At 41.0% G+C, this 27400-nt stretch overlaps 1 protein-coding gene and 1 long non-coding RNA gene across 3 annotated transcripts; one reads left to right on the forward strand and one right to left on the reverse strand.

Annotated features, from left to right (window-relative positions):
* Positions 1-2298: 2298 nt before the first annotated feature.
* Positions 2299-23289, reverse strand: LOC105005895. Of its 2 annotated transcripts, none has more exons than XR_001198054.3 (5): positions 23127-23289; positions 22442-22538; positions 5775-5893; positions 4719-4790; positions 2299-4567 (listed from the first exon to the last, which is right to left on the reverse strand). It is a non-coding gene; the product is annotated as an uncharacterized LOC105005895 (long non-coding RNA). The 2 variants fall into 2 exon arrangements; XR_001198053.3 differs by having other exon boundaries at positions 22442-22541.
* Positions 23290-23381: 92 nt separating this feature from the next.
* LOC105031278 (glycine-rich RNA-binding protein 1-like) lies at positions 23382-24318 on the forward strand. The gene has a single exon (XM_010905610.4). It carries the CDS (start codon positions 23463-23465, stop codon positions 23922-23924), a length of 462 nt encoding a protein of 153 aa, XP_010903912.1. The 5' UTR covers positions 23382-23462; the 3' UTR covers positions 23925-24318.
* The last annotated feature ends 3082 nt before the right edge of the window (positions 24319-27400 follow it).

A 27400-nucleotide genomic window follows, 5' to 3' on the forward strand; every position in this document is an offset into this window, starting at 1 on the left:
TGTTGAACAAGAAGGTCTAAAAACCGCTGTGAAATCACATCACCTGCAATTAGATGCAGATTTTTTTATTTTTATATTCACACTGTCAATAGCAAAATAACAGATCAAATATGATGTTTAAGTCAGAGCAAAATTAAAACAGCAGTAATATATTAATTATTCAAAAGTCAGTCCACAATAGTGTTTTTGCAGATGTTCACCAAATTGCAAATGTCAATCAAATGTCAGCACTCAGTACATAGCCAATCAAATCACACCGACATGAATATGCTGACCAAGTGAATAATCCCTGTCAAACTAAGGGACTCGTTGTTGGAAAGGCAATGCCAATTTTTAAAGAGAATGTTAAAATTCATGTGTTGTAAACAAATGTCCATGTTCTAGATAAGAATGAGAAATATAATTTAATTAACAATAGTCTATTCCACTCTATTCTTATTCCTATAATTTACCAGCAGATATTCCATCTGGCAACTGATTATCCTGCACAAACGTCTGGATGAGACACTTCATTTTCTGCTGGCACTCATCTGGCTCGGAGTACATTCTGTTTGGGTCCAAACATATCGTTTCGTACTATGGAGTACTCCAGAGGGCACTTATCCAGAGACTTCTTTCAGATGCTTGAAAGGGAAATCTCAGTCTCTTTTAAACTGCAAGACACCAAGCTCGCTCCCACTGCTATTGATGACAAACTAATCTTCGTTCACTCTTGAGATTAGCTCCTTATTTTTGAAAGGAGCAACACCATACCGCACAAGGTAAACTGTCTTGTCTCTTCCACAGGTGAATATTTTTGCTCTTTCGGAATCAGGAAACATTTCCCTGAAGACTGTGTGGATGTTGTTATTTGAAGTGTATGAGTGAGGTCGTCCAACCATTTCTCATTGAACTTGCATTTACCCATGTCTGAGCCTGTATTGCTTGCTCTCAGCATCGAATCATTCATTCTGCCCAGATCAAATGTAATGCCTCCCCTCCTACAATTCCAGACATTTTAAGAAATGTTTAGACCTTGAATATCAAAACTAAATGTAAAACATTTTAGGGATCTGCAGGGACACTGGCCATCTTACACAATTACACCTGCTATACAGTGAGGGAAAAAAACATTTGATTCCCTGCTGATTTTCTGCATTTTCCCACTGACAAAGAAATGATCGGTCTATAATTTTAATGGTAGGTTTATTTGAACAGTGAGAGACAGAATAACAACAAAAATATCCAGAAAAACACATCAAAAATGTCATAAATTGATTTGCATTTGAATGAATTAAATAAAAATAAGTATTGAATCCCCTCTCAATCAGAAAGATTTCTGGCTCCCAGGTGTTTTTTGTACAGGTAAAGAGCTGAGATTAGGAGTACACTCTTAATGGGAGTGCTCCTAATATAATCTTGTTACCTGTATAAAAGACACCTGTCCGCAGAAGTAATCAATCAATCAGATTCCAAACTCTCCACCATGGCCAAGACCAAAGGGCTGTCCAAGGATGTCAGGGACAAGATTGTAGACCTACACATGGCTGGAGTGGGCTTCAAGACCATCGCCAAGCAGCTTGGTGAGAAGGTGACAACAGTTGGTGCGATTATTCGCAAATGGAAGAAACACAAAAGAATCTCCCTCGGTCTGGGGCTCCATGCAAGATCTCACCTTGTGGAGTTGCAATGATCATGAGAACGGTGAGGAATCAGCCCAGAACTACACAGGTGGATCTTGTCCATGATCTCAAGGCAGCTGGGACCATAATCACCAAGAAAACAATTGGTAACACACTAGGCCGTGATGGACTGAAATCCTGCTATGTCCGCAAGGTCCCCCTGTTCAACAAAGCACATGTACAGGCCCGTCTGAAGTTTGCCAATGAACATCTGATTCCGAGAAGAACTGGGTGAAAGTGTTGTGGTCAGATGAGACCAAAATTGAGATCTTTGCAATTAACTCAACTCGCTGTGTTTGGAGGAGGAGGAATGCTGCCTATGACCTCAAGAACACCATCCCCACCGTCAAACATCGAGGTGGAAACATTATGCTTTGGCGGTGTTTTTATGCCAAGGGGACAAGACAACTTCACTGCATCAAAGGGACGATGGATGGGGCCATGTACCGTCAAATCTTGGGTAAGAACCTCCTTCCCTCAGCCAGAGCATTGAAAATGAAAATCAGGTAAGTGGATAGATATTACAGCATGAAAATGACCCAAAACACAAGGCCAAGGTAACAGAGGAGTGGCTCAAGAAGAAGCACATTAAGGTCCTGGAGTGGCCTAGCCAGTCTCCAGAGCTTAATCCCATAGAAAATCTGTGGAGGGAGCTGAAGGTTTAAGTTACCAAAGATCAGCCTCAAAACCTTATTGACTTATAACTTATGATTTATAATCTGGCAAACTATGTGAGAGATACTGATTTAGTCTTTAATTAACTTTGCCCTTTCTCCAATGCCTTTACAGGGCTGGGCCACTGGCTTGTCTTCCCACAGGCCGTCCCTAACAGAGTGCCTCACGTAATGTCAGGCTTTTCGCCCTACTTAATGTGGCTGGTTTGAGTCACTGACCAGATCTTTCTGTCCAGCTTTGCACCCCTTGGGGCTCGTCTGATCGAAGAGACATCTGTAGGCAATACTTGTCTCAGGGTAGTTGGTGGTCTGGAGCTACCCCTGGCAAAAGGCTTGGAGGTATTTAATGCCAAAAGACTCCTCCTGTTACTGGCTACTACCCCCTGTATGTTTTCTGAATGTTTAAAAATGTGATGAATAAAAGGTTATGTACTGTATAGATGTAATGGACATTGATGCACATATTACCAATCAGTGAAACCTAGTAATTATTGGCACATTTGCTGAGTTCCCCTCCCAGATGCATTCAAGATTCTGCTCAGTCTCACATCCCATGTTATAGTAAGCACATCTTCAAATCAGTCAGAAGGACTGCAAATGACTGGTTCTCTGGGAGACAGCTCATTTGGCCAGTTAGTACCCAGCAGATGAGCACCTCAAAACAGATGGTTACCTCACCCCAATGCATTCTGGGCTTTGCGGGTCATTACATCGCTCTATGCCAGTATCACATGTCTTAATTCCCAATATTTTGTTATTGGACACACAATAATGCAAGGATCAGTTTTTCCAACCCAACATTAAATGTATTACTGAAAATTTGTACAAACCATACAATGGGTGTTTTTGGCTTAAAGAATGTCCATAAAAACAGAAATACAAATAATAAGAACATCACCCAATACCCCCTTGCCTTCTTAGAAACACATTACAGGCGTACAGAGAAACAAGAAAACAGGCACGCCTAGATCAGGCGGCCCGCAATAGAAAGTGTTCGACTCTTGACATTATATAATTTGATCACGCATTAACATCACACCATGTTTGAATATTTTATTGTAACACCATTGTGTGAAACACCATTGTGTTTCAGTATAACACGTGGGACCTGTTGTTCCGCGTTTCTAACCACTACGCTATTTAACAAAGGGTAGTCAGTCAGACATTCACTTACGCGAATGTGGTTAGGCAAAAACAACGAATGGGAAAGTTAATGGAACTTGAAAGTTCAATGTACTTATTAGATAAGGAGATTTTTTTATTATACTAACTTGAAAAAAAAACTACAACACTGTTACACAATTACAATCGGATTCTCTTTGATGAACTGACAACAATTTGACAGGCATGTGGGTAAATAAAGCATACATTGTGTATTGGGCTCAATTTGGGTTTGATGCACATCTGACAACTAAGATCTACTTAACCCTCATTGCATAATGTTTTTGGATTTGATCCAGATTAAAAAATGAATAAATAAAAAGCCCTATCAGAATGTCATGGGCTCAACTAAGGAATCTCAGGATTCAAGGAGGGAATTTACTTTGAAGTAGCATTATGTAATTATATTTATGGCCAACTAATGGCCAAGGCTAAGAGTTGTTCTTACACAAGATGCATTGCAAAAGGGCCTTAAATAAAGCACTTAGCCGTGGTATATACCAATATACCAGAAAGCCCTGAGATGCCTTAAGGCTAGTAGAAACTAGTTACCAATGCAATTAGAGCGGTAATCAGTTAGGTGATGTCATTCCTGTTGAATGTGGCGTCATTTACTATAGCTTTGGGCCAGTCAGCATTAAGGATTTGATCCACCTGGTTTATAAAAGTATTTGCATTAGTTTAGTTCAGTAAATACATAACTATTGGATTTGTCCAAAAGACTAAAGGAGTTTTTCCAACCTCTCCTTGGGCGTACCAACATTAGGTGTTTTAACACTAAACTGTGCATAACTGATTGAATTGAAGTCAAAGTCTGGATGATCAGTGGACTAATTAAATCACGAGTCCCAGTTTATCGTTAAAACAAAAATGTGAAATGTTTCGGGCCAATGATTCAGCTGTCAGAACAGACTTCTGGCTCAGAGGCAGAGATTAACATTCCTGATGCTCACTGCGTCTGTCCCCTGTGCGACATGCCTTCTCTGTCCTGTATTATCAGAAACTCTCCCTTTCAGGAAATGGATGACCAGGATGTGACGTTGTGGATTGCAGGGTTCTTTCCAATGGCTCCTATACAAAAATATAGAACATTCAGTTATATTTCAACTGCACACATTTAGGATGTTAACTTAGGAATTGAATTGTAACATTGAATAACATCAGAATTTACAATGAATAAGAGTATTCAAGAGCAAAGCCCTGTATCAAGCCTTTTCCCTACCCTAGTCCAGGTGACTTGACAACTGACATAGTAGAATCCACCACACTGTAAACTTCAAGTCATTGGGGTAACCTTCAAACGCAGAAATGTTAGCTGCAAAAACAATGTTGGGCTAGGAAAATACACAGTTGGGCTAGGAGAAAGTATACACACCCCTGTAAAAATGCCAGGTTTTTGTGATGTAAAAGAATGAGACAAAAAGAAATCACGTAAGAACTTTTTCCACCTTTAATGTAACCTTTAACGTGAACAATTAAATTGAAAAACAAACTGAAATCTTTGAGGGGGAAAAAATACTACAGCTGAACTTTATTTGTGATTAATCAGAGTCACTTTAAATGATGGCAGGTGTGTAATGATTTCTATTTAACATGAGTTGGGATGTGATTGGTTAGTTCTGAACACAGCCACATCCCGAGTTATAAGAGGGTGTGCACACTTATGCAACAAGGTTATTATAAGGTTTTTATTTTTCATTTTGTCAAAGATTTCAATTTGTTTTTCAATTGAATTGTTCACGTTATAGGTCACATTAAAAGTGGAAAAAGTTCTGATTTGATTTATCTTTGTCTCAATCTTTTACATCAAAAAAACCTGGCATTTTAACAGGGGTGTGTAGACTTTTTATATCCACTGTAATGTCAGCATCATAATATTATCAGGAAGTGCTCAGTGGTAACATATAATGACCATTCTCCAAACCACCATCGGACCCTACTGGGACACCCATTCTCATTCTGTGAAGATGAGTCATGACAAAATATGACTTTTCTTTACTGTATGTTCAGCATAACAGTGAAGGCCACAGTCTTTCATTACACAAACAGTCAGAAGTTCTTGGTGTACAACCTAGAGCTACAATAAGGGATTCTGTCTTTCAAAAACACATAAAACTGCTATTACTTGTCATAGGTTACGACAGATTTTTTGTTGAGACATATATACATTATATTACAGAGCAACACAATCAATGATTAAATAGCTGAAATATCCATTGCACAGATACCCATATCCAAGACTAGCTGCTCTATAGCTGGTTTAGTGTAGCTACTTTACCTTTCTATCAAGATTGAACTCTTCATCCATTCATTGAAATGAATAATTAACCTCAGGTCCATGATAGACGTGCTTCCGCTGTCTGTCTGACCCCACTCCTATCACCATCCCATTGTATCCTGCAAAGACACAAGATGAGCTTAGTGTTGTATACTGAGTACTACTGATGCCTAAAGAGTGATATTACAGAGTGACAGCAAATGGTTAAAATTAGAGGAAATTGGCTAATGAAACTGACATATCAGTACTCTGATTAAAACTCACACTGCGCACATTAGCGTTTAAGTTTTTGAGCAGCAGGTTTCATCAAGAGTTAAAAAGTGAGCTGCATACTGACCCAAAAGGTCCGCTCACACAAAAAATATAAGTATCCCAGTATTCAGCTAAACAAAGGTTTTATAGCCAAAGAGCTGTTTTTACAGTTTCTCTCAGTCGTTCTGGGCCATATCTCGAATCATCTTGAAAATGTATAAACAGTAAGCGCATTTCTCAAAACAATACAAACAGCACCACACAATGTATTAACTGCAAAAGCCTGGAAATCCTCAGTTCATCTCAACAGTAAATATTAATGTAAATGAACATATCTGTGCCATCAGAATGATAAGTCCTTGTTTCATTGTTCACAAACAAGATAGTCAAAATGCTTAGCCATGTCGTCAATATCACAGTGTACCTTAAGTATTTTCTGATGATAGCTATGGCTACAGTTTTGATGACAATGATTGGAAATGTCAACAGTACAAAGTTACACATTGTTTGTGGAATATTGATTGCAACTGATGGGACAAGATTCATATTTACACTTTTTCTGTTGATCTGTCAACAAAATACAGAACAATGTCACTGCGATACAGAAAAGACAAGACTATTTTACAGGCAAAAATGAGAAAAGTGCAAAATTAGAAACGTCAACATGGTAAACACTCCTCAGGCAGAACAATACATGCAACACTGTATGGCGAATTACAGAGCAGTCTTCCTACACCTCCTGACGACCTGGTGTGTCGGGACACAGATTCTCATCCACATCACAACGGATATCTTTCCTTGTAATGAAACACAGAAATATTATTTTGTAATGTCTTGTCCAGCCTCTGCAGGCATCTGCTATGATGTCCTCACATGCTGCATCCATGGCAGCCAGAGGGTCATCTGACTATGGAGCTGAGTATAGAAACTGGTTCAACCATTTTGCATTTAATGACTTATGCAATGAACTAATGCACAGATGTTTTGGGATGGAAGACTATTCAACAGAGAACCTGTACAATACATTTTGATCAACATGACATAAGCAATTGATAATGTAGGAAAAAGCAGACATTTGTACATATTCAATTGCATGAATGTACCAAAGCACAGGATTTTTTATTCTAAAGAGTGAGAAATTGCTTTTCTGATGTGCACAAGTGACTAGATGATGTGGAGCTTGAACATGTGGAGGTAGTTTGGAGAATTTCAGTTGTGGTCTGAGAAATGTACCAAAGTGAATGAGAAAAACGTTAATAAGAATATGCTTTTCTCTACAACCAACAAGAGGAGACATTGTTCCGGCAGGTAACAAGCCGTGATGTACTTAAGCAGAAAAACTTAAGCTTCATCCTCTGTGACAAAAGCCAGTATTTCATCTGGTCGTTCTGTGGGTGGGGTGCAGACCTCCGGTACACAAGGTCTGCTTCTGATGTCACAGTGAAATTACAAAATGAGGCAGCACAACATTTTAGAATGTGGAGATGACAACCCCAAGGTCCCAAATGGAAGCTCTTCTCCTGCAAAGACCCACATGTCTTTTTAAACACCAGTACAAAATCTTTGGTTTTTCAGTGGAATTAATAATGACATTGGTTGTACTGATCATGTTGGATTGAGGAAGTATCTACAGTCCCTTACGACAGTATTAAGACCCATTCACTTTTTTCAACATTTTGTATTGCAATATTTTAAATTGAGTAAACATATTTTTTGGCCACTGATCTTGACACACTACTCCATAATGACATACCAAAAAGAGGCCTTTAGAAATGTCTGCCAATGGAATATTGAAAATGAAAAACTCATGTAGATAATTATTCAGACCAGGCTTGGAATTTCGTCATTTTAGGGGCAAGGCCATTTGGCCTTCAGTTTCACAAAAATGTTTAGGGCACAATGACCACATGACAGGGCACAAAGGCCATTGAGTTAAATAAGAGGATTTGGAGCTTACAAATAAACAACTTGACTTGTTGATAGGAAGAAAACATGCATGGCATAAAAACATCAGTGGGTGGGATATTAGGGAGCAAATGAACATTGTCCTCAAAGTTGATGTGTTAGAAGCAGGAAAAATGGGCAAGCGTAAGGATCCGAGCCACTTTGACAAAGGCCAAATTGTGATGGCTAGACGACTGGGTCAGAGCATCTCCAAAATTGCAACCTACCCGGTCTGCAGGGGCCAGTACCTATCAAAAGTGGTCCAAGGAATGAAAAGTGGTGAACCGGCCACACAAATTGCCCTTTTCAATTGCAATTAGTGTCTGTGTATAAACAGTCAATGAGTTTGTTAGCTCTCATGTGGATGCACTGAGTATGGTAGATACTGAGCCATGGGGAGCAGAAAATAACTATCAAAAGACCTGCGTAAAAAGGCAATGGAACTTTATAAAGATGGAAAAGGATATAAAAAGATTTTCAAAGCCTTGAAATTGCCAGTCAGTACTGTTCAATCACTTAATAAGAATTGAACATTTTGGGGATCTCTTGATACCAAGCCAAGATCAGGTAGACCAAGAAAGATTTCAGCCAACACTCCCAGAAGAACTGTTTTGGATACAAAGAAAACCCCACCGGTAACCTCAGGAGAAATACAGGGTGGTTTGAAGACTGTGTTTGACCCCCAAACACAGTATAAGAAACCAATTTGAAAAGCCTGCACAGTGGTAACAAGGCATGATGGATCCATGTTCTCAATCTGTTTATGCCAAATTGTGACATCTGAATGTCTCAACAGAAATCGAGACTCATCAGACCAGGCAACATTCTTCCAGTCTTCAACAGTCCAATTTTGGTGAGCTCGTGAGCAAATTGTAGCCTCTTTATCCTATTTGTAGTGGAGATGAGTGGTACCCGGTGGGGTGTTCTGCTGTTGTAGCCTATCCGCCTCAAGGTTGTGCGTGTTGTGGCTTCACAAATGCTTTGCTGCATACCTCGGTTGTAACGAGTGGTTATTTCAGTCAAAGTTGCTCTTCTATCAGCTTGAATCAGTCGGCCCATTCTCCTCTGACCTCTAGCATCAACAAGGCATTTTCGCCCATAGGACTGCGGCATACTGGATGTTTTTCCCTTTTCACACCATTCTTTGTAAACCCTAGAAATAGTTGTGCCTGAAAATCCCAGTAACTGAGCAGATTGTGAAATACTCAGACCGGCCCGTCTGGCACCAACAACCATGCCACGCTCAAAAGTGCTTAAATCACCTTTCTTTCCCATTCTGACATTCAGTTTGGAGTTCAGGAGATTGTCTTGACCAGGACCACACCCCTAAATGCATTAAAGCAACTGCCCTGTGATTGGTTGATTAGATAATTGCATTCATGAGAAATCGAACAGGTGTTCCTAATAATCATTTAGGTGAGTGTACAGTGGGTATAGAAAAGAATCACCCCCCTTTAAAATAATCACATTTAGTTGCTTTGCAGCCTGAAATGAAAACGGACAAAAAATATTTTTGTTTTATTCAGCTGTATTTACAACTTATAACATCCAAGTGAAACTTTTCAGAAGAAAAAAAAATTACAAATAAAAAAACTGAATCAGTTGGAAAAAGAATCACCCCCTCCTAAAAATGACTTGTAAACCCAACCAGGTGTAGTTAATCACCTTCTCAATAGCACACAAAGCCAATTGACTTTCAATTGTGATCAGCTGTGGTCATTTTGATTAGCTCAGCATGAAACAAGCTTTTCCTGAAGCATTTCAGTCCTTGGTAGTGCAAATTAAAAAATAATCAACTACGGGTGGCAAGGCATTGTCAAAAGATCTCCGGGATAAAGTTGTGGACAGGCACAAATCTTGAGATGGATACCAAATAAAATTCAAAGGCTTTCAGTGCCTTGAAGTCTATTATTAAGAAGTTGAAGGTATTTGGTACAACCCTCCCTGGGTTAGGACGTTGCTCCAAACTGGATGAAAGAGCCAGGAGGAAACAGGTCAGAGAGGCTATCAAGAGCCCTACAGCAACTTTGAAGCAGTTGCAGGAATTCATGACAAAGAGTGGTCATTGTGTGCATGTGACAACAATATCACAAATTCTCCATAAATGTGGCTTGTATGGGAGGGTTGCAAGAAAAAAGCCACTCCGCAAGAAAGGCCACATGCAGCCACGACTGAGCTTTGCCAAAACGCACCTTGAAGATTCTAAGGCCACGTGGAAAAAGGTGTTATGGTCAGATGAGACTAAAATTGAATTATTTGGCCTCAACGCCAAACGATATGTCTGGGGAAAATCCAATACAGCTCACCATCCAAATAACACCATTCCTGCAGTTAAGCATGGAGGTGGTAATATCATGTTATGGGTTTGTTTCTCTGCAGCAGGGACTGGAACGCTTGTCAGGATAGAAGGAATTTTAGAAGGATTTTCCTCAAATTCTTGAGCAAAATCGGCAGTTCTCTGCCAGAAAGTTGTCAATAGGAAGAAGATTTACCTTCCAACATGACAATGACCCAAAGCACACAGCAAAACTGACCACACAGTCGTTGAAGGAGAAAAAGGTGAATGTCCTTGCATGGCCTAGTCAGAGCCCGGACTTAAACCCCATTGAATATCTGTGGAATGACTTGAAGACAGCAGTCCACAGTCACCATCAAATTTAACTGAACTTAAGCAGTTCTGCAAAGAAGAGTGATGAAATATTGCAACGTCTAGATGTGCAAAGTTAGTAGAGACATATCCCAACAGACTAAAGGCTGTAATTAAAGCAAAAGGTGGTTCAACAAAATACTGACACAAGGGGGTGATAATTTTTCCAACTCAGTGATTATGTTTTTTTTTCTGACATGTTGGTGTTATATCTTTCACTTGGATGTTATAAGTTGCACTGAGTAAATACAGCTGAATGAAACAAAAATGGTGTCTGTCTTCATTTCAGGCTGCAAAGCAACAAAATGTGATTATTTTAAAGGGGGGTGATTCTTTTCTATACCCACTGTATATAAGCATTCTTCTTCTGTATTACAATAGTCAAGTACTGACATAAAAGTAAATATTTTCATCCAGCCAAATCCCCAGGTATTTGTAAGAGGGGAACACACTCCGGGCGGGCTCAGCCCGAACGGGCGACGTGGGGCCGCCCTCCCGTGGGCTCACCACCCACAGGAGGGACCATAAGGGGCCGGTGCGAAGAGGATCAGGCGGCAGTCGAAGGCAGGGGCCTAGACAACCCGATCTCTGGACACGGAAACTGGCTCTAGGGACGTGGAATGTCACCTCGCTGGCGGGGAAGGAGCCTCAGTTAGTGCGTGAGGTTGAGAGGTTCCGATTAGAGGTAGTCGGGATCACCTCTACGCACGGCTTGGGCTCTGGAACCACACTCCTTGAGAGAGGATGGACTCTTCACCACTCTGGAGTTGCCCATGGTGAGAGGCGGCGGGCTGGTGTGGGTTTGCTTATAGCTCCCCAGCTCTGCCGCCATGTGTTGGAGTTTACCCCGGTGAACGAGAGGGTCGTTTCCCTGCGCCTACAGGTTGGGGATAGGTCTCTCACTGTTGTTTGTGCCTACGGGCCGAACGGCAGTGCAGAGTACCCAACCTTCTTGGAGTCTCTGGGTGGGGTGCTGGAAAATGCTCCGACTGGGGACTCTATTGTTCTACTGGGGGACTTCATCGCCCACGTGGGCAACGACAGTGACACCTGGAGGGGCGTGATTGGGAGGAACGGCCCCCCTGATCTGAACTCGAGTGGTGTTCAGTTATTGGACTTCTGTGCTAGTCACAGTTTGTCCATAACGAACACCATGTTCAAGCATAAGGGTGTCCATCAGTGCACATGGCACCAGGACACCCTAGGCCGCAGGTCGATGATCGACTTTGTTGTCGTCTCATCTGACCTGCGGCCGTATGTCTTGGACACTTGGGTGAAGAGAGGGGCGGAGCTGTCAACTGATCACCACCTGGTGGTGAGTTGGATCCGATGGTGGGGGAGGAAGCTGGACAGACTCGGCAGGCCCAAGCGTACTGTAAGGGTCTGCTGGGAACGTCTGGCCGAGTCTCCTGTCAGAGAGATCTTTAACTCCCACCTCCGACAGAGCTTCGACTGGATCCCGAGGGAGGCTGGAGATATTGAGTCCGAGTGGACCATGTTCTCCACCGCCATTGTCGAAGCGGCCGCTCGGAGCTGTGGCCGTAAGGACTCCGGTGCCTGTCGAGGCGGCAATCCCCGAACCCGGTGGTGGACACCGGAAGTAAGGGATGCCGTCAAGCTGAAGGAGTCCTATCAGGCCTGGTTGGCTTGTGGGACTCCTGACGCAGCTGACGGGTACCGTCAGGCCAAGCGGGCTGCAGCCCGGGTGGTTGTGGAAGCAAAAACTCGGGCCTGGGAGGAGTTCGGTGAGGCCATGGAGAAGGACTATCGGCTGGCCTCGAAGAGATTCTGGCAAACCATCCGGCGCCTCAGGAGAGGGAAACAGTGCCCTACCAACGCTGTTTACAGTAGAGGTGGGCAGCTGTTGACCTCAACTGAGGATGTCGTCGGGCGGTGGAAGGAGTACTTCGAGGATCTCCTCAATCCCACTGTCACTTCTTCCATTGAGGAAGCAGAGGATGAGGGCTCAGAGGTGGACTCGTCCATCACCCGGGCTGAAGTCACTGAGGTGGTCAAGAAACTCCTCGGTGGCAAGGCACCGGGGGTGGATGAGATCCGCCCTGAGTACCTCAAGTCTCTGGATGTTGTGGGGCTGTCTTGGTTGACACGCCTGTGCAACATCGCGTGGCGGTCGGGGACAGTGCCTCTGGGATGGCAGACCGGGGTGGTGGTCCCTCTTTTTAAGAAGGGGGACCGGAGGGTGTGTTCCAACTATAGGGGGATCACACTTCTCAGCCTCCCCGGGAAAGTCTATGCCAGGGTTCTGGAGAGGAGAATACGGCCGATAGTAGAACCTCGGATTCAGGAGGAACAGTATGGTTTTCGTCTGGGCCGTGGAACACTGGACCAGCTCTATACCCTCTACGGGGTGTTGGAGGGTTCATGGGAGTTTGCCCAACCAATCCACATGTGTTTTGTGGATTTGGAGAAGGCATTCGACTGTGTCCCTCGCGGCATCTTGTGGAGGTTGCTTGGGGAATATGGGGTCCTGGGTCCTTTGCTAAGGGCTGTCAGGTCCCTGTACAACCGAAGCAGGAGCTTGGTCCGCATTGCCGGTAGTAAGTCAGACTTGTTCCCAGTGCATGTTGGACTCCGGCAGGGCTGCCCTTTGTCACCGGTTCTGTTCGTAATTTTTATGGACAGAATTTCTAGGCGCAGCCAGGGGCCGGAGGGTGTCAGGTTTGGGGACCACACAATTTCGTCTCTGCTCTTTGCAGATGATGTTGTCGTGTTGGCCCCTTCTAACCAGGACCTTCAGCATGCACTGGGACGGTTTGCAGTAGAGTGTGAAGCGGTGGGGATGAAAATCAGTACCTCCAAATCCAAGGCCATGGTCCTCAGTCGGAAAAGGGTGGCTTGCCCACTTCAGGTTGGTGGAGAGTGCCTGCCTCAAGTGGAGGAGTTTAAGTATCTAGGGGTCTTGTTCACGAGTGAGGGAAGGATGGAACGGGAGATTGACAGACGGATCGGTGCAGCTTCTGCAGTAATGCAGTCGATGTATCGGTCTGTCGTGGTGAAGAAAGAGCTGAGCCGCAAGGCGAAGCTCTCGATTTACCAGTCAATCTACGTTCCTACTCTCACCTATGGTCATGAGCGGCCAAATGAGCTTTCTCCGCAGGGTGGCCGGGCGATCCCTTAGAGATAGGGTGAGAAGCTCGGTCACCCGGGAGGAGCTCAGAGTAGAGCCGCTGCTCCTCCACATCGAGAGGGGTCAGCTGAGGTGGCTTGGGCATCTTTTTAGATGGCCTCCGGAACGCCTTCCTGGGAAGGTGTTCCGGTCCCGTCCCACCGGGAGGAGACCCCGGGGAAGACCTAGGACACGCTGGAGGGACTATGTCTCCCGGCTGGCCTGGGAACGCCTCTGTGTCCCCCCGGAAGAGCTAGAGGAAGTGTCTGGGGAGAGGGAAGTCTGGGCATCCCTGCTTAGACTGCTGCCCCCGCGACCCGGCCCCGGATAAGCGGAAGAAGATGGATGGATGGAACACACTCTATAACAGAACCATCCAGGGTACCAATTCCAAGATAATTGGAAAGTAAATATCTGGACTTCGAGGGGAGAAAAGTATATATTTAGTTTTACTCTAATTCAATACTTAAGATCCATAACAACAAAGGACCTAAAACTGAAACTTGCGGAACTCCCTTTTGCACAACTAAGACATTTGACTTCCCATCTATTACAATGGCCTGGGTTCTTATCCCTAAGATAATTCTTAAACCACAAGCAAGTCCCACCCGCCAGACCAATTTCCTTAACAAAATTGAGGGATCCACTGTATCCAAAGTCAATGAAAAGAGCAGCACAAAATAATTTTTCATCTAGAGCTTTGACAATATAATTTACAACCATAGTAGCTGTAATAGTACTGTGGCCAGGTCTGAATCCAGATTGAAATTTATTTAGGATCTCACTTTCCGATAAGAAAGCTTGAATTTATGTATTTACCAGCAACTCCCAAATTTTGGCCAGACAGGATAATTTTGAAATTGGCCTATAGTTATCAAGATAACTACTATCACCACCCTTATGAAGAGGGAGCACAGGGCGGCTTTCCATACTCTTGGGATAATCCCAGTTGATAATATAAGATTACACATACATGTAAAGGCTTCAGCTACTAACCAATAGACCTGGATCCAGACCACCAGCCCCTGTTGCTTGTTTAGAATCAATAGCACACAGAGCATTTAGGGCATAGTTTACAGTGAAGGGTTTCAGTGAAAAAACCTGTATATCATTAATACTATGATTAGATGTATGGGTGCTTTCAAATAGAAAGTCGGCTGCAATAAACTGGCAGTTAAATGCTTGCATAATTAAATTTTTTCCAGTAATTGAGCCAGTGTCCAATAAAAACTGTTGCGGTAATGGGTTTAAAGAACTATTATTTAGAGTTTTAACTATTTTCCAAAAGTTTTCCAAACTATTTTCCATAACAATCTGATAGTGTTAACATAGTATGAAGCTTAATTCAAAGGTTTCTTAGTTGCTGAAAAGACTGCCAATCAGATATTGATGCTGTTTTCTTAGCCTTCTTCCATGCCACATTATTTTATGCATATGTTATGCATGCAGGTGCCCTGTATGTGCGTTTGTGTTTTTCCCCTCCTGACGTTTCCCCAGGTGTCCCTTATGTTCCTGATTGTGCTGGTTGGTGTTTCCTAACTGGCAGTCATGAGGGCATCGCCTGACTGCTGAGGTGGACCAATCAGTGGACACTCCTCCTAATTGCACCACCTGTTCCTTTTTTCCTGTATCCAATCACATCACACATCCCCTGGTTTAAAAACCCAGTCAGTTGGTTCTCCCAGAGAGATTATTTTGCTTTACCCCAAATGGACATAGACAGTGTTGAGATACACACCCTTGTTCATAGACACTTTGTTCATTCATTCAAACATCACTTAGTTAAGCACATCTCACTTTTTCCTGTTTCATGTGAGTATGTATTGCTGTGGCATTTTGTTTGGAGTTGTGTAGTCAATTGTTTGCTGTTTAGACCCTGTTTAACCTTTGTGGTTTGTTTGTCCCTAGGATTTTTTTTTTAATCAAGGTGCCCTTGGGCATACACAACCCTTACGAAAACTTTGTCTATAAACAATAGTTAGAACTGACCGGTCCACCCCCTGAATTTTTGTATTGATTAATTGTCAGCTAAGCGGTTCTTGAGGCAGGCAAGTTTAGTGTAGGGGTATTTGGACAATATTATTTCACTTCTTGGGTTCAGCTCAGCCCCTTTACAGTGTGTTTATAATAAACGTTTTATGTTTGACAGTAGCTTTGGCTGTCTGTGTCGTTTGTTCTCAATGTTCCTGTACACTACACCACTTTGCACAGGTTTTATGTTACGGGTCTCAGTACCATAAACCCTAGACTGCTAGAACCACAGGGTTCGTAACAGCATAGCATCAGAGATATCATCATTGAACCAGAGATTGGATCTATTTTTAACTCTTATATATGGAACATTGGCATCTGCAATGGAGGTGAAAACCTCTAGCGCTTTCTCTATATCTGAGATAGCAGCGATGCATTAAGCTTAAGGAAATATCCAGCAGAAAGTCTAGCTCATTAAAATGTCTAAAGTTTCTTTTAGTGACAATACGAGGTTTGGATTTATGATTCCTGACATCTCGGATACATACAGCTCTGGAAAGAATTAAGAGACCACTGCACCTTTTTCTTTCCTTTCCAGAAAAGTTGAAAAGGAAAGTACATGTTACCAATTATGCAAACTTTTGAGCACAATTGTAACCCTCCAGGTCCCTAGTGCAAGTTCTGTTCCTGTACATAAGCTTTTGGACAAGTATTATTATTAAAACATTCTTTTTTTATCAGGAATGAAACAAGTTTGGAACTCCCAAGACACTCACTGGAACTGGCTGTCCAGTCAAATTAAGTAACTGGACAAAAGGAGCTAGATTCAAGGCAGGTCAGTGACCAAGGCCCCAATAGCTACTCTAAGAGCTTCAGAGTACAGTGGCAGAAAAAAATCAAGAGACCACTGCACCTATTTAATTGAAAATAGTGCAAAGGCAACATATCAAATGTTGAAACTGAGTAATGTTATTGTTTTTTTTTTTTTGGGGGGGGGGGGACATGAATTTTGAAACAAGATATGTCGAAAATATTTATTTGTGGAATAATGAAATAGTATCAATAAATGTAAAAAAACCTAACGTTTCTTTTGTTAACATGTCAATCATTGTTTTATTATAATGTTGGTAACCTGTTAAATAAATTATACACTTAAGGGTGGTCAAAACTAGATTTACAATCAATGTTTTGCTGATCAATACAGTTGTTAAAAGCCTATCGCTTATTCTGAATTTGAATTTAAGCATAATTCACACATACGCTACCATTCAAAAGTTTGGGGTTACAGAATGTCCTTGTTTTCAAAATATATATATATTTTTTGTCCATTACAACAACATCAGAGTGATCAGAAATACAGTGTACACTGTTAATGTTGTAAATTACATTGTTAATATTGTAGCTGGAAACAGCAGATTTTTTATGGAATATATACATAGATGTACATTACTACTGTGTTCCAATGGCACGTTGTGTTTGCTAATCCAAGTTTATTTGAAAAGGCAAATTGATCATTAGAAAACCCTTTTGCAATCATGTTAGCACAGATGAAAACCGTTGGGCTGATTAAAGAAGCAATAGAACTGTCCCTCTTTAAACTAGTTGATTATCTGGAATATCAGCAATTGTGGGTTCAATTACAGGCTCAAAATTGGCCAGAAACAAATATCTTTCTTATGAAACTCATCAGTCTATTCTTGCTCTGAGAAATGAAGGCTATCCTCCTTACAAAACAGCACAACTGTCTCTAACCAGAATAGAAAGTGGGAATTCCCGGTGCACAACTGAGCAAGAGGACAAACACATGAGTGTCTAGTTTGAGAAACAGACGCCTCACAGGTCCTCAACTGGCATCTTCATTAAATAGTACCACAAAACACCAGTCTCAACATCAACAGTGAAGAGGCGACTCCAGGATGCTGGCCTTCTAGGCAGAGTTGCAAAGAAAAGCCTTATCACTGACTGGCCAGTAAAAAGAAAAGATTAAAATGGGCGAAAGAACACAGACACTGGACAGAGGAAGACTAGAAAAAAGTGTTATGGACAAATCTAAGTTTGAGGTGTTCGGATCACAAATAAGAACATTCATGAGATGCAGACCAAAATGAAAAGATGCTGGAGGAGTGCATTGATGCCATCTGTCAAGTATGGTGGAGGCAATGTGATGGTCTGGGGCTGCTTTGGTAGTGGTGGTTAAGTGAGGTATTTGTAAAGGGCTCTTGAACAAGGAAGGCTATCACTCCATTTTGCAATGCCATGCCATATCCTTTGGATGGTGCTTGATTGGAGCCAATTTCCTCCTACAACAGGACCATGACTCAAAGTACATTTATAAACTATGCAACAATTATCTAGGGAAGAAGCAGTCAGCTGGTATTCTGTCTATAATGGAGTGGTCAGCACAGTCACCGGATCTCAACCCCATTGAGCTGTTGACTGTATGGTACGTAATATGTGCCCGTCAAGCCAATCCAACATGTGGGAGGTGCTTAAGGAAGCATACATTTACCTTACATAGTCGACATCCGCGGACAGTGCTCATTTGCATAAATATTTATAAAAATAGAATCGCCATAATCGTCCGATTTAAATAGTATATTATTTGTAGCCACTTTCGTGAAACGTTCCGTGTATAATTTGGGTTGTCTGTGTATTATTTGGGTTGCTATGGGAACTTTTCACCAGGCAACGACATTGACCATGCATCTTAGAAAGGCTAATGTGTAGACAAGAATAGGGATTACAAGGGTGTACATCACTATATATGATGTTTTGAACCATAATACTGTTTTTATGTGTTTTTATTGAAGCCAAGGGGGTTGTGATTACCAGGATACATCATAATAGGTTGTATCTGTTACAGAAATGAATCTAGGACCCAAAATGTCCAAGTAGTGAAATCCGGCCGAAATCCCCACCGAGTTAATATAATGACAACTAGAATGGCAAAGGTCTATTTAACTTAAGCTAGCTAAAGGACAGGGTTTGTATCCAGTCTGCTCTGGAAGCTAGAGCATGAAGCCCTCCCTCAAGTTATCCAGGTTGCCCCAATATTCGTCCAGCTAAAGCCAGATGCTTAAGTTGAATCCGATTCCATGCATGCAAGTCCTGCTCGCATCCACACAACATCAGTCAACATCAGTCCGTCCTGCTCCTCCTAACGAGGACAGGAATGTGACAGTACTGGACGTCCATACCACGCTGAGGGATCTAGCTGCCTCATGATTAACACTAGTGTTTCATAAAGAAAAATAACTATTGTTTTAAAAGGTTTCTATATTTATAAATAGTATTTCTATCATATTTTGTGACCACCATTTTGTGAAGGAGAGGATCTCTACATTCACTATGAATGCTGGACCTTTGTTGTACTTTATCAACAAAAGAATAAAGATGAAGACAATTCTATGGCCAAAATCTAATGAGCTTATTCTAGACTGTGTTGAGATGTATTTTTAAATCACAAACATTATTAATTAGTACACAAACATTATTAATTAGTACAGTGTTGGTAAGCTATGAAGATGGAGGCTAACTGATACAGAAAAAACTCAGCCATGTTAGTAATACATTATAAGAAACAAACAAAAACAAAAATGATTGAGTCACTAAGTTAGGTTATTTGTGAACATTGCAGATTGTACAATGAATATTCGATGCAATAGCATACTAATTACCAATAATTCATTTTCCTGCTTTTTAGAATAGGCCCATCTTCTATGGTGAAACTGACCTTAAAATTGAATAAGTTCCTGCATATAATACATTTGCATTTGGACAGATATTGATGTATACTTTAAAAGCAAATAGAGAGTAAATAAAAGGCTGCCTAGACTTCATCATAGACCCAAGGAATGGGTCATTACTCAGTTTGTAAAGCCTTACTATATTAGATTCTGAATGAACTAACTATGGTAGTCCTTGAGTAGCCCACCCAGATTTGTTAAGCCAGGCTTATTAGAGTTCAGTAAACCTGGTTTTACATGTAAATACATGTTTTGTACGTAATTATCACTAAAAACATTTTCAGCAATGACCTGAGAGCAGTTTTGGACTTATTGCCTTGATCAGAGACTTTCCACCCTCCTGGCACAGGCAGAACCAGTGACATTTTGTGTACCTCCCCAACTCCTGCCCATTAATGCTGGGCTGCACCTGTCACATTGGCACATTGAACTCTGTACCATGCAGCGGAACGTGGTGTGCTCGGATACTTCTAATATTTTGCTTTGAATGAAAATGGGGGGGCTGTAACATTTCCCCAGGACAAAAATAAGTTTACTAACTTCTGACCAATTGCAGTGAAATGAAAGAAAGCTAGTAAATAAACAATGTGTCAAAATCACCTGTCACAGTATAGATTCACCATAAGGCTACATTGGCACCCCTGCCCCTATTTAGCATGTGTAACTTGCGATGAGGATCTTATTTGGAAGATAATTAAATCAAATTACACTCCAAAACAAATTTACTGAGCTTGTGCAATTTTGACAAAAACTATTTAAGCATAATATTTAAAGTTAGTAATGGGTGAAGGTGCTTCCAGTTAGCATTACCTTTGGGGTTTATAAACAAAAAACATAACTGTTCTTCATTCAGCTGAAAACATTTATTTTAGTCTGAAAAAGTAGGTTGTGTAGAATATATATTTTTAACGAATCTAATTTCATGCACCGAAGAGACATACAGGCCAGATAAAAAGCCTGCAGAGATGTGGGAATCACATAAGACACACAGTGCATCCCAAAAATAGTTACAGCCTAATTCTAAAATTGATTATATTTTCCCCCTCATTAATCGAAACACAGTACCCCATAATGACAAAGCTAAAACGTTTGCACATTTATTAAAAAAATAAAACAATTAACACAAGTATTCTGACCCTTAGCTATGGCGCTAAAAACTGAGCTCAAGTGCATCCTGTTTCCATTGATCATCCTTGAGAAGTTTGAGGCCATGAGTGGTAAAATCAGTTGATTGGACATGATTTACATGATCTGGGAAGATTTGCAGCATTAACACAGTAGCCTCTTAAATGGAAGTTTGGAACCACCAACACCCTTTCTAGAGCTGGCCGCCCAGCCAAACTGAGCAATCGGGTGTGAAGGGACTTCATCAGGGAGGAGACCAACAATACCATTGGCCATTCTAACCAAGCCCCAGAGTTCCTGTGTGGAAATGGGAGAAACTTCCAGAAGGACAACCATCTCTACATCACTCCACCAACCAGGCCTTTATGATAGCATGGCCAAACAGAACGCTCTTGACCAGCAAGGGCTTGATTGCATTATGAGAGGGGGAATAAAATGCTAGATAGACTTATCTGGGTTTGCACAGTAATTTCCATAGCATTTGAATTTACACCAGCATGTTTGAAACATACCACACAGGATTGTGGCCGTCAATTGGCACAAAATCAAGCCATTTTGTATACATCTCGGAAAACAAAGCGTAATGTAAACAATCATGACAGCCCGCTCGGAATTTGGCAAAAGGCACCCATTGACTCTCAGACCACGAGAAACAAGATTCTCTAGTCTGATGAAACCAAGTTTGAACTGAATGCCCAGCATCACATCTGGAGGAAACCAAGCACTGCTTATTACCAGGCCAAAATCATCCTCACAGTGAAGCATGGTGGATCTGCAGAGAACATTGGGAGAAACTCTGCAAATACAGGCCAGGTTTGTAGCTCTCTTAAGCCTCACAATCAATTTTTTTATTATTTTGCACAATTTGGATATGATGCGTGAAAAATGCTAAAATAGGTCCCTGGAAGTGGATAGGATTTTTGCTAAGCATGGATTCTGGTCAAACATTATCCAAAAACTGCTTACAGGGTAAGTACACTAATGTGTCATTTTGTTCCCTGGGTGAACAATCTGACCAAAGAGTCTTCAAAGTTATCAAATTATCCATCGCTTTTAGGTGAGTGGAGCCATCAACATTTCCTATCTTTTATATAACAACGCAATAGCATTTGAGATTAATTTCAGCTCATCGAATCCTCATAGCTGATTCTTTTCAGTGGGAGCAATATTTTTAATGGCACATCTTGGTATGTATTAACTGGCAAAAACACATTTCTCAAAACAGCTTTCTTGCTCAAACTGCGAGTAGCACTTATCAAACTGACCCACAAAACACAAGGATTGTTGCTTCAGACAGATAGTATAATGAGAGAACCTATGCCGCAAAATAAAAAACACTGACATGGCACATACGAATAAGATTAAAATTACAAATGTGGTTTGTACATCAATAGATTACCAGACCTACCCCTATTAAATGAATCCTGTGCAAATATAAGTTGTAATTAAAATTGCCTGTAAAATGCAGAAGAATTCCTGTAAAAAGGGCAAAAGCATGAGGAAAGACACTGTTCAGATAGTGGGATGCATTTTGTCATGATTGAGATGTACTGCCCAAATGTTTTTGGACCAGTGGTTGACCAGGGTGGTAGGGTTCAGACACTATAACTGCAAAAACAGTGTTAGTCATGTTATGTGCACATTTCTAGAAAAGTTAACCAGATTTGTGGTTATTAAGGTAGTCAAAATCGTAAACTGTATTTTGGAGGATTTCAGTTAGTGAAAAAAGGCCAAATTATTGAATGTTAACAATCACTCTATAGCACTGGAAAACAGGACCACTTTCAAATACAGTTATGAGTACAGTACAATATTTCTTGACATTGGTACACATCAGTACTGAGTTTAAGCATACCTCCAGGACCATAGCATTGAACACTTTTATCCATGTAGAGTTGCTTGGCACAATCTGGAATAGTAGATATCTTCCCTGTGCCTTGGTCCTCATTGAACTGCTGGATTGAAAGTCAGGGTAGGTAACACAAAACATGTTCATAAAAACATTATTTTGAATACATTCGCATGACCATTCAAAATGTTAGTGTATGGAATAGGGTCAAGATTTTCAAAAGCAGTTCAATTCCTCATTTTAAAGAAGTGGGAGAAATTAAGTGATCTTGGGTCTGTACCCTGTATTTCTAAATACAAACTTGTGACTACCTCATGATGTTGGTTGAGAGAATGCAACGAGTAAGAAAAGCTCTCATCAAGGCTACTCTGAAGAAACGACAACATGAAATCTAACACTTTGTGCTTGCTACATGCTATGTTATTCATACTAGTATGTCTCCACATTTTTTCTACGTAGAAAATAGTAGAACTAAATAAATACCCTTAAATGAGTAGGTGTCCAAATGTTTAGTTGTACTGTAAATGAGCTAAAATACACATCTACGAGGTCTTTAAAGTTGTTAAGCAATGAAAAAATTAAATGACTTAAAATTTACGAGCTTATGTACAGTACTGCGTAAGCTAAAAATGCTGCTGTACTGCTAACGACGTTAGCATCTGGAATCGTGTGTCAAGTTGAATCGACTTACCATGGCAACGTTAACTGTTGACTGCCACGGTATCTTGATATTCTATGTCATTTTATTAGATTACATGTTTTCCACAAAATATGGCTTTTTAATGTAAAAGAGTATAATTTCTCTCAAATGGAGCATTTATTTGGCGCGCTGCACTTCAACAAAATGTGTTTCACGTGAGAGTAAACAGTTTACGGCAGGTCTGCAACCAATCACGAGTTTTGTTTTACTGTGGGCGGAGTCAAATTAATCTTTATAATATTTCGCGGCAACCCACCCTTTCTTTTCCGACGACGTGCCTCTTCAAGCAGCAGTTCTTCTCGTTCTCTCGGTAAAAGACAAAGAAACATGTCCGACGAAGGGAAACTTTTCGTCGGCGGCCTGAGCTTCGACACAACAGAGCAGTCTCTTGCAGAAGCATTCTCCAAATATGGAAACATCGCTAAATGTGATGTTATCATGGACAGAGAAACGGGAAGACCCCGTGGATTCGGCTTTGTGAAGTACGACAATGCCGATGATGCGAAAGACGCTATGGAGGCCATGAACGGCCAGTCTCTCGATGGAAGAACCATCCGCGTAAATGAGGCAGGCCAGGGTGGCGGTCGCGGCGGTGGTGGAGGCGGTGGATACAGAGGTTCCAGAGGAGGTGGAGGATACGGTGGCGGCGGAGGATACAGCAGTGGTGGTGGTGGATATGGTGGAGGAGGCCGCAGCTATGGCGGTGGCGAAGACAGAGGATACGGAGGTGGTGGCGGATACAGAAGTGGAGGCCGAGGCGGCGGTGGTGGATACTCCGGTGGATATTAAGGCCCACTGAGGTTTCGAGACCTATTGAGGGTCCTACACGGACAGCTATGCTGCACACACGAGTACAACTCATTCCTTGGCTGGCTGTATTTAAAAAGATGCGCTCCTCAAGAAATATGTCCACTTGTTGTAGACCGGTTGACTTTTGTAGTCCTATTCTGTGTTGCGTAGCTAGCTAACTCGAGCGTCTTTACACTTAGCCACGTGTGTCGGCCATTCATTTACAAACCATGTGAAAAGTTCCTGCTCATGTTTTCTTGCCGATTAACATTCCACCTGGTAGCGATGTTGTACCCTTATCCTGTACGATTTTCAAACTGTTCTTTATTTGTATCAACATTGAACTATTTTTGTTGTCAATTTTTTTGCTTCATGGAGCCTATTAAAACGATTTGTTGGAAAAAAGTTATCCTCAAAGTGATTCACGTTAGTTAACTGAACTATTATTTGTAATGCTGTATCGTCCGTTTCTGATAGCTACAGCTAAGTACCGTCTAGCTAACGCAAGTTATTTGGATGGATAATGTTTTGATATCTTCGACATAAGTAATTAAATACATTCTGAAGTAATTTAAATGTTATTGTTTTTGTAAAATGTACGTAGGTGTAAGTCAATGTATTCCAAAACTTGCCGTTCGAGATACGGAAATGAAGCCGAAAGAGTAGGCCTAAAAATTAGTGCTTACATTGCATCGCGTCGTCATTCGGAAGGCATTTATATTTCAGTATCTCAGAACGGATACCGTGCGATTGTGTTGCTACCAAAATATACAAAATCCATTTATGAAATGTCTGCACATGGTTTTTGTTAGCAGTTGTAGTTCCATAAACCCATTTGCCCGCCACTACACGAGAATTGAGCTTTATTTTGGTACTGCGACAGGTTTATGAACTTTGGGGTTTTGCCAAGAGTATATCCGTGTTTGTGAACGCTGTGAATGTTAGCACGTACGTCGGTATTTAGGATTAACGAGTCATATTCGGTGTAAATGCGTCCGTAGCTGTGTGAATTGCAGTATTTACATTTCTGCGACCCTGAAAAATGCGGAAACTGGTTGGAGAAAGCTTCGTTGTCAACTGCCCATTCATCGCTCCATTTCATGAAGTACTACACGTTATGGCCACTGGTTGTGACAATAGTTTTTTTGTCATTTGGATTACATAGTCGTAACTACTTGAAGTAATCGTCTCCAAAACGGACAACTTACAAAACATTTCAGGCTCCTTTTGTATACGAACAAGTTTAGTATTTTGCGCCTAATATCTAAAGGTTGTTTTATTTAGTGTTTGACAAAAAAAGGCTCCATAAGCCCTATAAATTGTCAGTGGTGTTAGAAGTAAACCCCAGTATTCACCAGTAAATGGCTGAGTGAAGTTCTATAATAGACCTACATGAACTGCCTCTACTGGTCATTTGTCTCAATTGGGAATTTCTCCTGCCTGGTGAACACCACCTAGTACTTAAAATGTGTACTGTAACACCTCTGTATCACAGGATACAGACAAGTCTATGTAACACTAAGGTACACACAAAAGTTTTTTGTTTTTTTTCCTCTTCAAGGAGTTGGTCTGAGTTTCATTTATCACTTTACTCTGGCTGTGGACCTGAGACACAGCATCTGTCCCACAGAGACTAACAAGATTTGTCCAACACGTCAAGCTCAAATTGAACTGTCAACTATGCATACTGCACTCAAAACTGCTTTAAAAAAAGATTTACCATATAATACTGAAAATGTAAATGTGTTGGCATGTGGTGGGTTAGTGGTCTGGGCATCTGCCTCTAGTGCACATGTACTGTTGTAGCATTAGTTTGAATCCAACAATCCTTTCTCGGGGGGGAAAAATCTTTCACAAGTGTCTCTATCTATGAAGCACACATTTCTGAAAATGCAAATTCCTGAAATGTATTTTCAAATGTCAGTGTTTACCTCAATTTTAAATACATGTATAGTATATATTCACTGTTCATACCTCGTTATATGCTCACCACTCATTGAATATAATTTGTATGTTGATTTAGTATATATTTTGTTAACCATGAAGTACTAAGTATGTGTACTTAGAGATTAGAGCTAACCCTGATGGTCAGATTTGATGTCATTAACCCTCTTACGGGGCAATGAAGAACAAAAGAGGAAAGGTCCACCCTATCCTCACAATTGCATCATGTCATACCTAGATCACCTATTAAGATATGCCCTTTGTTAAGTAGATTAGCTTATGTAGATATGATAAAAATCTAACTAGAGGACTTGTGTGTTGAGGGACGTCCACCTCACATACACAGCACCAAGCCTGTTTAGTCCAGCTGTGAGGCACAATGTTGACTGATGTCTCTGCAGGTGACCGCCGAAATGTCAGAAGATTTTTCTCCACCACCTGCCTCCCACAACAGATGAGAAAGAGTTATTGTCAGGTACTTAGTGAGTTTCAGGCTTTCTTTGTCTCAGGGTTTTGTAATTTACAATGGATGGAACAAGCATTTCATCCCTTTGACTTTTTCAAATGTTATTGTATTACAACATTAGATTGAAATGGATGTATCAGTGAAGATACTGTACATTGCTCTGGATAAGTGAATAATACAATTATACTAGTTTTCATACAATAAAAATGAACGACTAAAATATTGTGGTATTTCTAATATATGTTAGGCTTATTCAGTAGGAAAATGTGCATTATCAAATCAAATATGTTGACTCAGTAATAATAGGGCTTGATATTAATTTGAAATAACTACTTTTCCAGGATGTCTCCAATACACTACACTACATTTAAAGCACAAAATCAGCTACAATAACCAAATAGTTGTTCTGAAGGTATAAAGATGGGCTTGATTGGATTATGGGTAGTAACAATAATAAAGTGTTTGACATCTCATTAAGTTTAAGTTAATTATGTTGTAGGTAAAGTATTAAACTAGACAGTAATAGGTTGTCTTTCTGGACTGAGTTTCAGGACAAGGATATTAATGCATTAGTGGTATGTCTCTGGATTACAGTGTCTGTGAAATTAAATATATACGGTTCACCATTAGACCGTTAGCTGTTTCACACAGCAATAAAATTAAAACACTTTGGTGAGGAAAAACTGAAAATGGATTGGTATGCCTGCACAATAAAGACCTAACACAACAGTGAAAACTAGAATACAAATACATAGAGTAAAAATATTCCTTCCTATATGCTATAAGAAACGAATGTAACACTGAAACAAAATATGTCAAAAGGAAACCTTTTTGCCTACATGCACAGATGGAAGGTTCTAGACAAATATAAAACATCACTACTACTTTTTTTAATAAAACTTGGTGGCTGCATCTTTGCTTGACTGAGTTTTTGCTGATGAAATGAAATGGGATGCGGATAAGCACAGGAAAATCCTAAAGGAAGTCCTGTTTTTGACTGCTTGGATACTGGGCAAGGAATTCACCTTTCAGCAGAAACATATCCAAAATCACAAGGCCACATCTA

The sequence above is a fragment of the Esox lucius genome, chromosome 13 (genome assembly GCF_011004845.1).
Source record: "Esox lucius isolate fEsoLuc1 chromosome 13, fEsoLuc1.pri, whole genome shotgun sequence".
Classification (NCBI taxonomy): domain Eukaryota; kingdom Metazoa; phylum Chordata; class Actinopteri; order Esociformes; family Esocidae; genus Esox; species Esox lucius.

Excerpts from the sequence above, each read along its gene's own strand:
- LOC105031278 (XM_010905610.4), top strand. The coding sequence starts at position 23,463 with ATGTCCGACGAAGGGAAACTTTTCGTCGGCGGCCTGAGCTTCGACACA.